Source organism: Dendrobates tinctorius, unplaced genomic scaffold (genome assembly GCF_039654945.1).
Source record: "Dendrobates tinctorius isolate UK_male_01 unplaced genomic scaffold, ASM3965494v1 ptg000064l, whole genome shotgun sequence".
Lineage (NCBI taxonomy): Eukaryota > Metazoa > Chordata > Amphibia > Anura > Dendrobatidae > Dendrobates > Dendrobates tinctorius.
The window spans coordinates 537667-553773 of record NW_027361732.1 but is presented as its reverse complement, the minus strand read 5'-3'; the positions used below and the strand labels follow the sequence as shown (position 1 = coordinate 553773).

General features: G+C 42.6%; 1 protein-coding gene across 15 annotated transcripts in view; it reads left to right on the top strand.

Moving 5' to 3' along the window:
* PRPF40B (pre-mRNA processing factor 40 homolog B) overlaps positions 1-16107 on the top strand; it is a 143452-nt gene that overhangs the window by 7151 nt on the left and 120194 nt on the right. For 11 of the 15 annotated variants that reach the window (XR_012233072.1, XR_012233071.1, XR_012233073.1 and 8 more), the window contains 4 exons: positions 7275-7418; positions 8264-8332; positions 8942-8975; positions 13972-13997. Coding sequence is in view for 12 of the 15 variants with exons in the window: in XM_073580213.1 (XP_073436314.1) it covers positions 7275-7418; positions 8264-8332; positions 8942-8975; positions 13972-13997 (273 nt within the window). In the remaining 3 variants the exon portion in view is untranslated. The remainder of the gene's footprint in view (positions 1-7274; positions 7419-8263; positions 8333-8941; positions 8976-13971; positions 13998-16107) is intronic. The other 4 variants (XM_073580215.1, XM_073580217.1, XM_073580220.1 and 1 more) reach the window with 2 other exon arrangements.

Genomic DNA, 16107 nt, shown 5'->3' with positions numbered 1-16107 from the left:
CAGTGTGACCTCGAGAGCCTGAAGAGCAGGGAGGTCACTCAGAAGATGAGCATAATGCCGCTGGATATTGGAGACGATGACTGTAGGGGAGATATTAACACAATGAGAGTACATTAGATGCAAATATACAAAGATTTAGAGTGAAAACAAGTTCATGGTAGGGCTTCTTTAAGGACCAAGTCAGCCAGGTCCGGTCCGATGGGTGTCGCGGTCCGGTCCGGCGCCTCCCATCTTCAAGCGATCACGTCCTCCTCCTTACTTCTGCCGTGGCTCCTGCGCAGGCGTACTTATTCTGCCCTGTTGAGGGCAGAGTAAAGTACTGCAATGCCCAGGCATCAGACTTCTGTGACCTTTCCCAGCACTGCAGTAAAGATTCCCTTTAATAAGCACTCACAGCAAAATTTTTACCTCTTAATATATTCCAGTCATCATATTACAGTCATATATTAAAGTTTGGGCACCCCTATTAATGTTAACCTTTTTTCTTTATAACAATTTTGGTTTTTGCAACAGCTATTTCAGTTTCATATATCTAATAACTGATGGACTCAGTTATATTTCTGGATTCAAATGAGGTTTATTGTACTAACAGAAAATGTGCAATCTGCATTTTAACAAAATTTGTCTGGTGCAAAAGTATGGGCACCTCAACATAAAAGTGACATTAATATTTCGTAGATCCTCCTTTTGCAAAAATAACAGCCTCTAGTCGCTTCCTGTAGCTATTAATGAGTTCCTGGATCCTAGATGAAGGTATTTGTGACCATTCCTGTTTACAAAACAATTCCAGTTCAGTTAAGTTTGATGGTCGCCGAGCATGGACAGCCTGCTTCAAATCATCCCACAGATGTTCAATGATATTCAGGTCTGGGGACTGGGATGGCCATTCCAGAACATTGTAATTGTTCCTCTGCATGAATGCCTGAGTAGATTTGGAGCGGTGTTTTGGATCATTGTCTTGCTGAAATATCCATCCCCTGCGTAACTTCAACTTCGTCACTGATTCTTGCACATTATTGTCAAGAATCTGCTGATACTGAGTTGAATCCATGCGACCCTCAACTTTAACAAGATTCCCGGTGCCGGCATTGGCCACACAGCCCCAAAGCATAATGGAACCTCCACCAAATTTTACTGTGGGTAACAAGTGTTTTTCTTGGAATGCTGTGTTTTAGCCTCCATGCATAACGCCTTTTTGTATGACCAAACAACTCAATCTTTGTTTCTTCAGTCCACAGGACCTTCTTCCAAAATGTAACTGGCTTGTCCAAATGTGCTTTTGCATACCTCAGGCGACTCTGTTTGTGGCGTGCTTGCAGAAACGGCTTCTTTCGCTTCACTCTCCCATACAGCTTCTCCTTGTGCAAAGTGCGCTGTATTGTTGACCGATGCACAGTGACACCATCTGCAGCAAGATGATGCTGCAGGTCTTTGGAGGTGGTCTGTGGATTGTCCTTGACTGTTCTCACCATTCTTCTTCTCTGCCTTTCTGATTTTTTTCTTGGCCTGCTACTTCTGGGCTTAACAAGAACTGTACCTGTGTTCTTCCATTTCCTTACTATGTTCCTCACAGTGGAAACTGACAGGTTAAATCTCTGAGACAACTTTTTGTATCCTTCCCCTGAAAAGCTATGTTGAATAATCTTTGTTTTCAGATCATTTGAGAGTTGTTTTGAGGAGCCCATGATGCCACTCTTCATAGGAGAATCAAATAGGAGAACTACTTGCAAGTGGCCACCTTAAATACCTTTTCTCATGATTTGATACACCTGGCTATGAAGTTCAAAGCTCAATGAGGTTACAAAACCAATTTAGTGCTTCAGGAAGTCAGTAAAAAGTAGTTAGGAGTGTTCAAATCAAGAAAATGATAAGGGTGCCCATACTTTTGCACCGGTCAAATTTTGTTTAAATGCAGATTGCACATTTTCTGTTAGTACAATAAACCTCATTTGAATCCAGAAATATAACTGAGTCCATCAGTTATTAGATATATGAAACTGAAATAGCTGTTGCAAAAACCAAAATTGTTATAAAGAAAAAAGTTTAACATTAATAGGGGTGCCCAAACTTTAACATATGACTGTATATAGCACTGTGTACTTGCAATAGCTTGTTTTGCCTTTCTACCCAGTTGCTCTCTCGCCAGGGACTTTTGCAGTGACTTTTTTTACTCATTCAGCGAAAATTGTCCTCCTGTTTTTACATAGAGCTTAGAATGATTCAGCTAGTCAGTTTTTAATCATGTGATGTAAAACCTAATGGAAAAAGAAAAGAATTAGCTGGGTAGAAAGGCAAAACGAGCAATTGTAAGCACATAGTGCTATATAATATGATGATTGGAATATATAAAGAGGAAAAAAGCTAATTAACATCTGAAATCTTGGTCAAAGTTGTCTGAGAACACAAGTCTTCTTTGTCAAGAAAGCAGTTCAGCGAAACACTTGTTAGGGCGTTCGTGGCACTGTGGGTAAGCTGTGTCCCTCCCCATGTGAATCTACTTAACTTTGCCTATACTTGTATATTCATACAATTATTTATCTTTTTTTGGCATCCATGGTATGTAGGGTTTATACTGTATATATCTATGCTATTAGTACCCGTTGTTTGACCTTACTTCACTCTTGCCACCTTTTTATACTTGATTAATTTCCTCTTTGATTCCTGTAACATGTTTCATCTTATATCCTTTTTGGCTGCACCATTGGAGATTTGTGTGCTCAGACAACTTTGACCAAGATTTCAGATCTTAATTAGCCAGTTAGGGTTATAACTTGTTCACTATCTTTTTTGGGAAAAGCCAGGTGGTGCAAATTTCCCAGTTTTATAAAAACCCAGCCTCCTCTAACCTTTGTGCCAAAAAACAGCAGCCATGGGTTCTAAGCAGCTGCCTAGCACTCTGAAAATGAAAATGGTGGAAGCCCACAAGTCAGGAGAAGGCTATAACAAGATAGCAAAGCGTTTTCAAGTTGCTCTTTCCTTAGTTCGAAATGTAATTAAGAAATGGCAGTTAACAGGAACAGTGGAGGTCAAGATAAGGTCTGGAAGACCATGCAAAATTTCAATGAAAGCTGCTTGTAGTAAAGCTAGAGAGGCAAATCAGAACCCCCGCTTGCTGCAAAAGAACTTCAGAAAGATTCAGCAGACTGAAGTTATGGTACATTGTTCTACTGTTCAGAGACACATGCACAAATATGGCTTTCATGGAGGAGTCATCAGAAGAAAACCTCCCCTGCTTCCTCACCATAAAATTCAGTGTTAGAAGTATACAAAAGAACATCTAAACAAGCATGATGCATTTTGGAAACAAGTCCTGAGGACCGATGAGGTTAAAATAGAACTCTTAGGCCACAATGATAAGGTATGTGTGGGGAAAAAAAAATGCTTTGGGGTTGTGTTGCAGCCAAAGGCACAGGGAACATTTCACAGGTAGTATTAATGGTTTAAATTAAGTTTCAACAAATTCTTGATGCAAACTTAACATCATCTGTAAAAAAGCTAAAGTTGAAAAGAGGATGGCTTCTACAAATGGATGCACAAGCAGAAGGTTTTACAATGGCCTTCACATTCTCTTGATCTGAGCATCATTGAAAATCTGTGGCTAGACCTCAAAAAGCAGTGCATGCAAGACGTCCCAGGAATCTCGCAGAACTGGAAGAATTTTCCAAGGAAAAATGGATGAAAATCCCTCAAACAGGAATTGAAAGACTCTTGGCTGGCTACAAAAGATTTTACAAGCTGTGATACTTTCAAAAGGGGTGCTACTAGGTATTAACTATGAGAACCAAGAGAGAAAATATCGAAAACAGGTAAAAAAAAAAAAATAAAAGCAGTAATGACTGAAGATAAAACACCTTTAATACAGTATATAGAGAAAATGGTCGCACAAATACAAAGGGTACCGGCACATATAAATGTAAACAATGCACATAAAAAATTGGATATACCAAAAATACACTACAAAACACGTATATATGGAAGAAGTTTGGGACCACCAGAAGTTTTCCTAGAAATGGCAGTCCAGCCAAATTGGGCAATCGTGGGAGAAGAGCCTTGATGAGAGAGGTAAAGAAGAACCCCAAGATCACTGTGGCTGAACTCCACAGATACAGTAGGGAGATGGGAGAAAGTTCCACAAAGTCAACTATCACTGCAGCCCTCCACTAGTCGGGCCTTTCTGGCAGAGTGGCCCGATGGAAGCCTCTCCTCAGTGCCAGACATATGAAAGCCCGCATAGAGTTTGCTAAAAAACACATGAAGGACTCCCAGACTGTGAGAAATAAGATTCTCTGGTCTGATGAGACAAAGATAGTACTTATTGGTGATAATTCTAAGCAGTATGTGTGGAGAAAACCAGGTATTGTTCAACACCTGCCCAGTACAATCCCAACAGTGAAAAGTGGTGGCAGCATCATGCTATGGGGGTGTTTTTCACCCGCAGAGACAGGACGACTGGTTGCAATTGAAGGAAACATGAATGCAGCCAAGTATAGAGATATCTTGGATGAAAACCTCTTCCAGAGTGCTCTGGACCTCACACTTGGTCGACGGTTCACCTTCCAAAAAGAGAATGACCCTAAGCACACAGCTAAAATTTCAAAGGAGTGGCCTCAGAACAACTCTGTGACCATTCTTTTCTGGCCCAACCAGAGCCCTGACCTAAACCCAATAGAGCATCTCTGGAGAGACCTGAAAATGGTTGTCCACCAGCGTTCACCATCCAGCCTGATGAAACTGGAGAGGATCTGTAAGGAAGAATGGCAGAGGATCCCCAAATCCAGGTGTGAAAAACTTGTTGCATCATTCCCAAGAAGACTCATAGCTGTACTAGCTCAAAAGGGTGCTTTTACGCAACACTGAGCAAAGGGTCTGAATACTTATGACCATGTGATATTTCAGTTTTTCTTTTTTAATAAATTTGCAAAAATTTCTACACGCAAGCGCAGATGGAGATCTCAGCACTGAAATTTCGGTGCATTGCAAGCAGGGATGGAACGGGAGACCCCCCCATGCAGCACGGGACAGAGTGCGGCGACGGCGGCAAGCATCGGGGGACACAGCGCGGCGGCGACAGCACCCGGGGGACACAGCGCGGCGGCAGCACCGGGGAACAGAGTGGGCGACAGCATCAGGGGACAAAGCGGGCGGCAGCACCAAGTACAGAGCGCTACGGCAGCACCGGGGGGGGGGACAGAGTGAGCGACAGCACCAGGGGACAGAGCGGGCGACAGCACCGGGGGACAGAGCGGGCGACAGCACCAGGGGGCAGAGTGGGCGACAGCACCGGGGACAAAGCGGGCGTTAGCACCGGGGGGACAGCGCGGCGGCAGCACAAGGGGACAGAGCGGGCGTCAGCACCGGGGGACAGAGCAGTAAGCAATAAGACGCCTGGATTATAAGAAGCACCACCATTTTATTAAAAAAAAAGTTTTTTCCTATTTTTCTCCTCAAAATTTGGGGTGCGTCTTATAATCCGGAGCGTCTTATAAAGCGAAAAATGCGGTATATGATTTGCGTGTGTTCAGTTTGTTCTGTTCTTTAGGTATTAATTATGCAGGGTGCCCAAATTTTTGCATCAGCCCATTTTCCTTTTTGTCACTTTTTTTGCTTAAAATACAAAGGAAAAGTGTCATCTTTAAATTTAGAGATCATTTCATCTTCAGCTTGCTCAACTGCTCACAATAACAGTAATTTTGACAAGGGGTGCCCAAACTTTACAGGCCACTGTAACTGTTGAGAATATGGGACATTTCCGTCCCCATTTCATTGATTGGATACAGTACTAGATCCTTTTATTTCTGTTTTTGTATTCACTATATGAATGCAAAAAACAGAAATACATACTGGACATGTGAACATAGCCTTAACTTTTAGGGGTGTGTGCAGTGATAAGCTTGGCAACTGCTCTCAATGACAAGAACTGTGAACCACACTTTGTACAAAAGCCGTGTAGTTACAAGTAAACATCAGAAATCTGCAATGTCTCCCCGAGGTCACTATAAGACATAAATAAACCCAAAAACAAACGTGCCAGGAGTAAAATCACAACTAATGGATAGAGATGGGCGAACTTGAGCAGTAAATTTCGGCATCCGTACCAAACATCTACTGTTCGGGCATGGACACCTAACATGGACTTCACAGCCAGGAAGTCCGTGTTACTGTTCGGATTCGGCTGCCTGAACATCGGGTATTTGTCACGCTGTCATGTGCATAACAGCGCGGCAACACCGCTTCTGATCGGTGGTGAAATCATCCCCACCGGTCAGAGAGCTGCGGTTCCCATGCTGTCAAAAGACAGCGAGAGCACTCAGCTGTGATTGTAGGTATAAACTTTACCTGTGGTCACTGGTGTCAGCTGATGGGACTACTGACCCCATCATCCGACACCTGCTACCGCTAATTACAGTGAGAGCGGGAGCGGTATTCATCAGCCTCTCCTGCGCTGTAAATAAATAATTTTTTTTAAAAATCGCGTGGGTTCCACTGTATTTTTGCTATAACCAGCCAGACAAAACTCACAGCTGGGAGCTGCAACCCTCAGCTGTCAGCTTTAGCAAGGCTGGTTAGCAAGAACCGAGTGGTCTCCACTTTGTTTTTTTTTAATTATTTAAATAAATAGTTTTTAAAAACGGTGTGGGGTCCCCCCATTTTTGACAACCAACCTTGCTAAAGGTGACAACTTTGAGCTGGTATTCTCAGGCTGGTAAGGGGCCATGGATATTCCCCCCCCAGCCTAAAAAGATCAGCTGCAAAGAAAAGGCACATCCATTAGATGCGCCAATTCTGGCGCTTTGCCCGGCTCTTCCCACTTGCCCTATAGCGGTGGCAAGGGGGGTAATATCTGTGGGGTTTAGTAATGTAGAGGCTTCTATAAGACACCTATCCATTACTAATCCTTTATTTGTACAGTAAATAAAGACACTGCCAGAATAAAGTCCTTTATTTCAAATAAGACTAAGTGCAGTTTTCCATTTTTATTTAAATGCCTAATCCCAACGAAGCCCTCGTTCTCCTGTAATAAAAGCAAAATAAAAAATCAACAATATACCATACCTGTCCGTCGTTCTGTGCTACGCCGTAATCCATGTCTGGGGGATGAACAGTTTTCAACCTGGACAGTGCCAAGATGTGACCATCCAGGCTGAAAACCACTGGTGACTGAACTGCTGCGAGCGCAACCTCAGAGACTGGTGGTGACGTCATTGAGGTTACGTCTGGTTACTAAGGCTCTGTTCCCAGCCGAACTGAACTTTTTTCTTGTGTTTTTTTCATAGATGCCACCACCAGGTCTTCCACCTCCTTTTCCACCGATTGGACTGCCACCAATAGGACAAAGACCTCCAGCAATGCCTCCAATACCACATGTGATGTTGCCGCCTATGATCTCACCCATGGCTGGACCACCGCCACTTTCTCAGGTACGGGTTTTCAAACATCTATAAATCATAGAAACCTCTAGTAATGGCTTTAAACGGCTTTGTACGTTTTGTTTATAAAAAAAAATATGCTCTCGTCAATTTACAGATTTCCTTGTATGTTATTCATATGTTCCTTTCTAGCTACAGATGTACCGTATGTCAGAAGTACTAATGCTAATACTAACATGCTAGTGCTAACACTAGGAGTAATTCCCAAACGTATCTCACTTTCTTAAGACATATTGAAAGACCGTGCTACACAAATGCCCAAACCAAAAATATGCCGGAAAAAACTCAATCAATATATTACACCAAAGAACACATGAGTATATTTCAAAATTCAATTATTAAACATAATTATTCAGTGTTAGTTTTATCCTCCCAGGGTTTGGTATATGTAGGAGGTAGGTGCTGCTGTCTGAGCCAGATTTACACACATAAATATTGTTACTGCTTTCTATTTCAATTTCACTTTGCTGCTGTATTCACAGCTACACTGCTCAGTACAAGCCCATATTGTTCTCCATGCTGTTGATGATTCAGTCTCTGCTATAGAGTGATAGTAGAGTAGGATCTCAACCTCTGTGTGTACAATGTATGGGCAATATCATAGCAGCCTGGTGGATATTTTTTGTGAACTGGCTTTTTATTTACTGTTGGGGGCAGAATAAAAAATCCTTAGGTTTTGGGGAAACACTTTATGAGATGCATTACACAATATGTGAGGTTCCTTTGACAGTTGTACTGTTCAGATATCACATTTTATTATATTGACATCATGTAATATCCTAATATTTTCTTAAAGGAATTAACATTGGCCTTCCTAATTTTGCTTTTCACCAAAGCTCCCAAGTCTTGTGCCGCCATTGATGTCACCTATGCTGCTGCCAGCTGTAACATCCAGCACAACTACAGTCAGTATATTCGTATAAAAATGTCAAATGAAAAATATTTTGTGCAAGTTTTATTCCCATTAAGGGCAGACTATTATTATTTTTTATTTTTAGAGCACCATTGATCCATGGTGCTGTCCATGAGGAGGGGTCATATACAAGATACAAATATAAAATACGGTGAACAACCTAACAATGACAGACTGGTACAGAGGGGAGAAGATCCTGTCCTTGTGGGCTTACAGGCTACTGAATAATGGGGAAATAGTAGGTTGGGGGTTTGTGGCAGCTCCGGTGCTGGTGAGGTGGCAGCGAGGTTCATGCACTCTGTAGGCTTTCTTGGAGAGATGGGTTTTCAAGGTCTGTCTGAAAGTTCTGAATATGGTGGATAATCCGCTGTGTTGGGGCATAGACTTTCAGAGGATGAGGCCCACTCAGGAGAAGTCTTGGAGGCAATTGAGTGAGGAACGTATGAGTATGGAGGAGAGGGGGAGGTCTTGGGAGGCCTGGAGCTTGTGGAAGATATCGAGAGATTACTTCAGAGATATACAGTTTTTCTTTACTATGTAGAATTTGCTTATGTTTACTACTAAGTTGATGAAAGCATAGTTAGTAATACTTTTTTCTTAGCAGATGACTGCTCCTGGGACAGAGGCTGTGAGCTGTGAGTACTGTTATGGGGTTATTAGAGAAACAGGGTTAGGCCTCATTCACACGTTCAGTATTTGATCAGTTTTTTTCCTCAGTATTTGTAAGCTAAAACCAGGAGGGGGTGATAAATACAGAAGTGGTGACGTGTTTCTATTATACTTTTCCTCTGATTTTTCCACTCCTGGTTTTGGCTTCCACATAATGATGTAAAATACTGACCAAATACTGACCGTATGAATGTTTCCTTAGGGTACGTGCACTCAACTGTTTTTTCTCCATCTGAGAAAAACAGTTTGGCTATTCTAATCATAGTTTGATCAGAGATTGATCAGACTGTGATTAGTTTTTCTCGGAGTTGAAGAAAAAAAAAGTTTCTCCACCTTCTCCATTATGTCAGTCTGTGAACATCAGACTGCACTTGGATGACATCCGACGGCAGTCTGATGTTTTCCATAGACTTGCATTGGCGATTTTGATCACTCGGATCAAAATCGGACGATTCGTTTTTTTTTTTTTTACCTAAACCATCCAACCTGAGTAAAAAATAGAACATGTGCGCAGCCCCATAGACTAACATGGTTATGAGTGCTATCTGTCAAAACCACGGCCTTTACAGTGGGGAAAAAAAGTATTTAGTCAGCCACCAATTGTGCAAGTTCTCACACTTAAAAAGATGAGAGAGTCAAAATAAGAAAACAAATCCAGAAAATCACCTTGTCTCATTTGACAAGATTTATTTTGCAAATTATGGTGTAAAGTAAGTATTTGGTCATTAACAAAAGTTCATCTCAATATTTTGTTATATATCCTTTGTTGTTAATGACAGAGGTCAAACGTTTTCTGTAAGTCTTCACAAGGTTGGCACACACTGTTGGTGGTATGTTGGCCCATTCCTCCATGCAGATCTCCTCTAGAGCAGTGATGTTTTGGCCCTGTTGCTGGGCAACAGGGACTTTCAAATCCCTCCAAAGGTTTTTTATTGTGTTGAGATCTGGAGACTGGTTAGGCCACTCCAGGACCTTCATATGCTTCTTGCGAAGCCACTCCTTCATTGCCCTGGCGGTGTGCTTGGGATCAGTATCATGCTGAAAGACCCATCCATGTTTCTTCTTCAATGCCCTTGCTGACGGAAGGAGGTTTGCACTCAAAATCTCACAATACATGGCCCCATTCATTCTTTCATGTACACGGATCAGTCGTCCTGGTCCCTTTGCAGAGAAACCGCCCCAAAGCATGATGTTGCCAACCGCATGCTTCACAGTAGGTGTGGTGTTCTTTTTATGCAACTCAGCATTCTGTCCCTTCCAAACACGACAAGTTTTGTTTCTACCAAACAATTCTACTTTGGTTTCATCAGATCATATGACAACCTCCCAATACTCTTCTGGATAATCCAAATGCGCTCTAGTAAACTTCAGACGGGCCCGGACATGTACTGGCTTAAGCAGGGGGACATGTCTGGCACTGCAGGATCTGAGTCCCTGGCGGCGTAGTGTGTTACTGACGGTAGCCTTTGTTACGGTGGTCCCAGCTCTATGCAGGTCATTCACTAGGTCCCCCCGTGTAGTTCTGGGATTTTTGCTCACCATTCTTGTGATCATTTTGACCCCATGGGGTGAGATCTTGCGTGGAGTCCCAGATCGAGGGAGATTATCAGTGGTCTTGTATGTCTTCCATTTTCCTATTATTGCTCCCACAGTTGATTTCATCACACCAAGCTGCTTACCTATTGCAGATTCAGTCTTCCCAGCCTGTTGCAGGGCTACAATCTTGTTTCTGGTGTCCTTCGACAGCTCTTTGGTCTTCGACATAGTGGAGTTTGGAGTGTGACTGTTTGAGGTTGTGGACAGGTGTCTTTTATACTGATAACAAGTTCAAACAGGTGCCATTACTACAGGTAATGAGTGGAGGACAGAGGAACCCCTTAACCCCTTTCTGACAGATGATGTACTATCCCGTCCATGTGGCCTGGGACTTAATTCCCAAGGACGGGATAGTACGTCATCATAGATCAGCGGTGCTTACGGGGAGAGCGCCGCTGATCGCGGCTGGGTGTCAGCTGAATATCACGGACCGCTCCCGGAACATTAACCGCTGGCACACTGCGATCAAACATGATCACAGTGTACCAGGGGCATAGGGAAGTATCGTGCAGGGAAGAGGCTGCCTGCGTGCTTCCCTAAGACCCTCGGAGCAACGCGATGTGCATGTGTTGCTCCTAGGGCCTCCTCCCTGCAGGCCACCGGATTCAAGATGGCCGTGGGGGCCTTCGGGGTCATGCAGGGAGGTGGCTTTCTCAGTGCTGATATGACACAGTGCACTGCAAAGTGTCAGGTCAGCGATATGACACTATGGAGTAATGTCCCCCCTGGGAAAATGTAATAAAGTAAAAGAAAAAAAAAACACGTGTAAAAATAATAAAAAAATTCCTAAATAAATTAAAAAAATATTCCCTAATAAATTCTTTTTTTTTGTAAAAAAAATGAAATGAAAGTATACATATTTAGTATCGCCGCGTCCATAACGACCCACCCTATAAAATTGTCACATTAGTTAACCCCTTCAGTGAACACCGTAAAAAAAAAAACGAGGCAAAAGACTATGCTTTATCATCATATCACCGAACAAAAAGTGGAATAACACGCAAACAAAAAGACGGCTATAAATAATTGTGGTACCGCTGAAAACGTTATCTTGTCCTGCAGAAAACGAGCTGCCATACAGCGTCATCAGTGAAAAAATAAAAAAGTTATAGCTCGCAGAATAAAGCGATGCAAAATTGCACAAAAACTTTTGGGGTCCAATTTCTCCTGTTACCCTTGGGAAAATAAAAAATTGGGGGCAAAGAAAATCATTTTTGTGGAAAAAAATATGATTTTTTTATTTTTATGGCTCTACGTTATAAACTTCTGTGAAGCACTTGGGGGTTCAAAGTGCTCACCACACATCTAGATAAGTTCCTTGGGTGGTCTAGTTTCCAAAATGGGGTCAATTGTGGGGGGTTTCCACTGATTAGGCACATCAGGGGCTCTCCAAACTGGACATGACACCCGCAGACCATTCCATCAAAGTCTGCATTCCAAAACGTCACTACTTCCCTTCCAAGCCCTGACGTGTGCCCATACAGTAGTTTACTCCCACATATGAGGTATCAGCGTACTCAGGACAAATTGCACAATAACTTTTGGGGTCCAATTTCTCCTGTTACCCTTGGGAAAAAAAAGAAATTGAGTACTAAAAGATCATGTTTGTGGAAAAAATATATTTTTTTTCATTTTCACACCCGGGCATTATAAACTCTTATGAAGCACTTGGGGGTTCAAAGTTCAAAATGGTGTCATTTTGGGGGGTTTCGACTGTTTAGGCACATTTAGGCACACCAGCGGTTCTCCAAACATGACATGGCGTCCAGCCAGTTCTGCGTTGAAAAAGTCAAACGGCCTCATTCCCTTCCTAGCTCTGCCATGCATCCAAACAGTGGTTTACCCCCACATGTGGGTATCAGCGTACTCAGGACAAATTGCACAATAACGTTTGAGGTCCTGTTCCCCTTGGGAAAATAAAAATTGGGGGTGAAAAGATCAGTTTTTTGTAAAAAATATGATTTTTTAATTTTACGGCTGTATGTTATAAACTTCTGTGAAGCCCTTGGGGGTTCAAACTTCTCACCACACATCTAGATAAGTTCCTTGGGGGGATAGTTTCCAAAATGGGATCATTTGTGGGGGGTTTCCACTGTTTAGGCACATCAGGGGCTCTCCAAACGCGACATGGCTTCCGATCTCAATTCCAGCCAATTTGCGTTGAAAAAGTCAAACGGCGCTCCTTCCCTTCTGAGCTCTGCCATGCGCCGAAACAGTGATCCCCCCCCCACATATCAGGTATCAGCGTACTCAGGACAAATTGCACAATAACTTTTATGGTCCAATTTCTCCTGTTACCCTTGGTAAAATAAAAAAAATTGGACCTGAAGTAATTTTTTTGTGAAGGAAAGGTAAATGTTCATTTTTTTTTTTAAACATTCAAAAATGTCCTGTGAAGCACCTGAAGGGTTAATAAACTTCTTGAATGAGGTTTTGAGCACCTTGAGGGGTGTAGTTTTTAGAATGGTGTCACTTTTGGGTATTTTCTATCATATAGACCCCTCAAAGTGACTTCAAATGTGATGTGGTCCGTAAAAATAAAATGGTGTTGTAAAAATGAGAAATCGCTGGTCAACTTTTAACCCTTATAACTTCCTAACAAAAAAAAATTTGGTTCCAAAATTGTGCTGATATAAAGTAAACATGTGGGAAATGTTATTTATTAAGAATTTTGTGTGACATATCTCTGTGATTTAAGGGCATGAAAATTCAAAGTTGGAAAATTGCGAAATTTTCTCCAAATTTCCATTTTTTTCACAAATAAACGCAAGTTATATCAATGAACGTTTAGCACTATCATGAAGTACAATATGTCACGAGAAAACATTGTCAGAATCACCAGGATCAATGGAAGCGTTCCAGAGTTATTACCTCATAAAGGGACAGTGGTCAGAATTGTAAAAATTGGCCCGGTCATTAACGTGCAAACCTCCCTGGGGGGTTTAAGGGGTTAAAGAAGAAGTTTCAGGTCTGTGAGAGCCAGAAATCTTGCATCTTTTTAGGTGACCAAATACTTGGTTTACACCATAATTTGCAAAATAAATCTTGCTAAATCAGACAAGGTGATTTTCTGGATTTGTTTTCTCATTTTGACTCTCATAGTTGTGGTCTACCTATGATGTCAATTACAGGCCTCTCTCATCTTTTTAAGTGGGAGAACTTGCACAATTGGTGGCTGACTAAATACTTTTTCCCCACTGTACAAGTAGTGTAGATCACATGTATATTCCTACATATTTTTCAGGTTACACCATTGAATAATACAGACATTTTTATTGTTACTTCACCTAGGTAGCAACATTGCGAGGCATCAAATGCTAATTTTCCTTTTTTATTTCTGCTTTCATATCTTGGTTGTGTTTTTAGCCCCAATGATTCATCCATCTCCTGCAGTAAGTAGCTGTAATTCTCTTAACCTTCACTGTATTTTTGAACACTCTTTAGTATTTATAACTGAATTTTAATAGGCAGTATTTATTTGCTCACAGGGAGTATTTTTTATGTGTATCTTTCAGTTGTTCTATGCTTCCATTCAAAGAGAATCTGTCAGCAGATTTCACAATGCAAACTGCATACATTATTGAATAGATTTTACATTTGATGAGGCTGGTGTATTTACCTTGAAAATTTACTCTATGTTGTATGTTAACCCCTTCCTGCACGTTTCCCCGGGGATCTATACCACCCCTCCCCCCCACATTGGCGATCGTTGTGGTTGGCTGGTCAATTCTGATTGGTCAGAAACTATTGTTTATAGCCAATCAGCACCAAAGTGGTTAATCTAAAATAGCGATCACCGCTCTGCACGCCATCTTTACAGGGTCGGTGTGCAGATCTGTTGTGAGACCCCCCTGTGTACCTGGTATAGCGATTCATTGGTAGCCAATGCTATCTCCTGCCTCCTGCGATATCCTACTGTGCCAAGATCCTCTTGTGATCTGTCTCCTGTGCTGTCTGCTCTGTTATCTATCTGTTCCAGTCCCCCCTGTCCCACCTCCCCTCCCAATTGAATTTTGGCACACTTTTTTTGCACTTCTTTCGTGTGCGCGACATCTTGCACTGAGAATTCATGCCCTGTCTGTGACCGCAGCGCTCTGATCAGTATCGCTGCTGATCAGAGACTGCACCAACTAACTAATTAACTAGTGCATTTGGGGGACGTCACTTTTTCTTTTGCAGACAAATAAATATTTGCATCTAGTACATTTTTAGCGAGTGCATTACGGGAGCATACGTTGCATTATTAGTGATGTCCGTTTTTCTTTTGCAAAAAAAAAAAAGAATAGTTCACACTGGGTAAATTTCTTGAGAGGGCATTAGTGTAGTGAACATTACAACCGTATATACTCGTGTATAAGCTGACCCAAGTATAAGCCGACCCCCCTAATTCTGCCACAAAAAACTGGGAAAACTTATTGACTCGCGTACAAGCCTAGGGTTGGAAAATTTAGCAGCTACTGGTAAATTTCAAAAATAAAAATAGATACCAATAAAAGTAAAATTAATTGAGACATCAGTAGGTTAAATGTTTTTGAATATCCATATTGAATCAGAAGCCCCATGTAATGCTCCATACAGTTCATAATGGCCTCATAAGATGCTCCATACAAAATGCACCCCATATAATGCTCCGTACAGTTCATGATGGGCCCCATAAGATGCTCCATACAAAATACGCCCCATATGCTGCTCCATAAAGGTTATGTCCCCAATAAGATGCTCCATAGAATATGCCTGCATATCATATGCTGCCCCCATAAGATGCTCCATAGATTATGCCCCATATGCTGCCCCATAAGATGCTCCATATTCTGCCCCCATAAGATGCTTCATAGATTATGCCCCCATATGCTGCCCCTTAAGATGCTCCATAGATTATGCCCCATATGCTGCCCCCATAAGATGCTCCATAGATTATACCCCATATGCTGCTGCAAATAAAAAAAAAGACATACTCACCTCTCCGTCGCTGGAGGCCAGGTGCCGGTGTCACCGCTGTCTCAGGACCCGGCACCTGAGATATTCACCTGTCCCCGTTCCATCGCTGCTCGCCGATGTCTACCAGTGATGTTCAGGCAGCAGAGGGTGCGGCACGCACTAACCACCTCATCGCGCCCTCTGCTGCCTGAATGTCACTGACAGATGACGCGGCCGACAGCGGCGAGCAGCGATGGACCGGGGACAGGTGAATATCGCATATACTTACCCCCTCCTGGCGCGGTCTCTGCAGCCCCGTTCTCCCACGGTCTCCCTTCCTTCCTTCAGCGGTCACGTGGTACCGCTCATTAAAGTCATGAATATGCGCATATTCATGACTTTAATGAGCGGTACCACATGACCGCTGAAGGAAGGCGCCTGAGACCGTGGGAGAAGCAGGGGGGCTGCAGAGACGTGCCGGGGGGGTCAGTATGATCTGACACCCCCGACTCCTCCTCCCTCACCGACCCCCTGGCGTATATGACTCGCATATAAGCCGAGAGGGGGACTTTCAGCCTCCCAAAA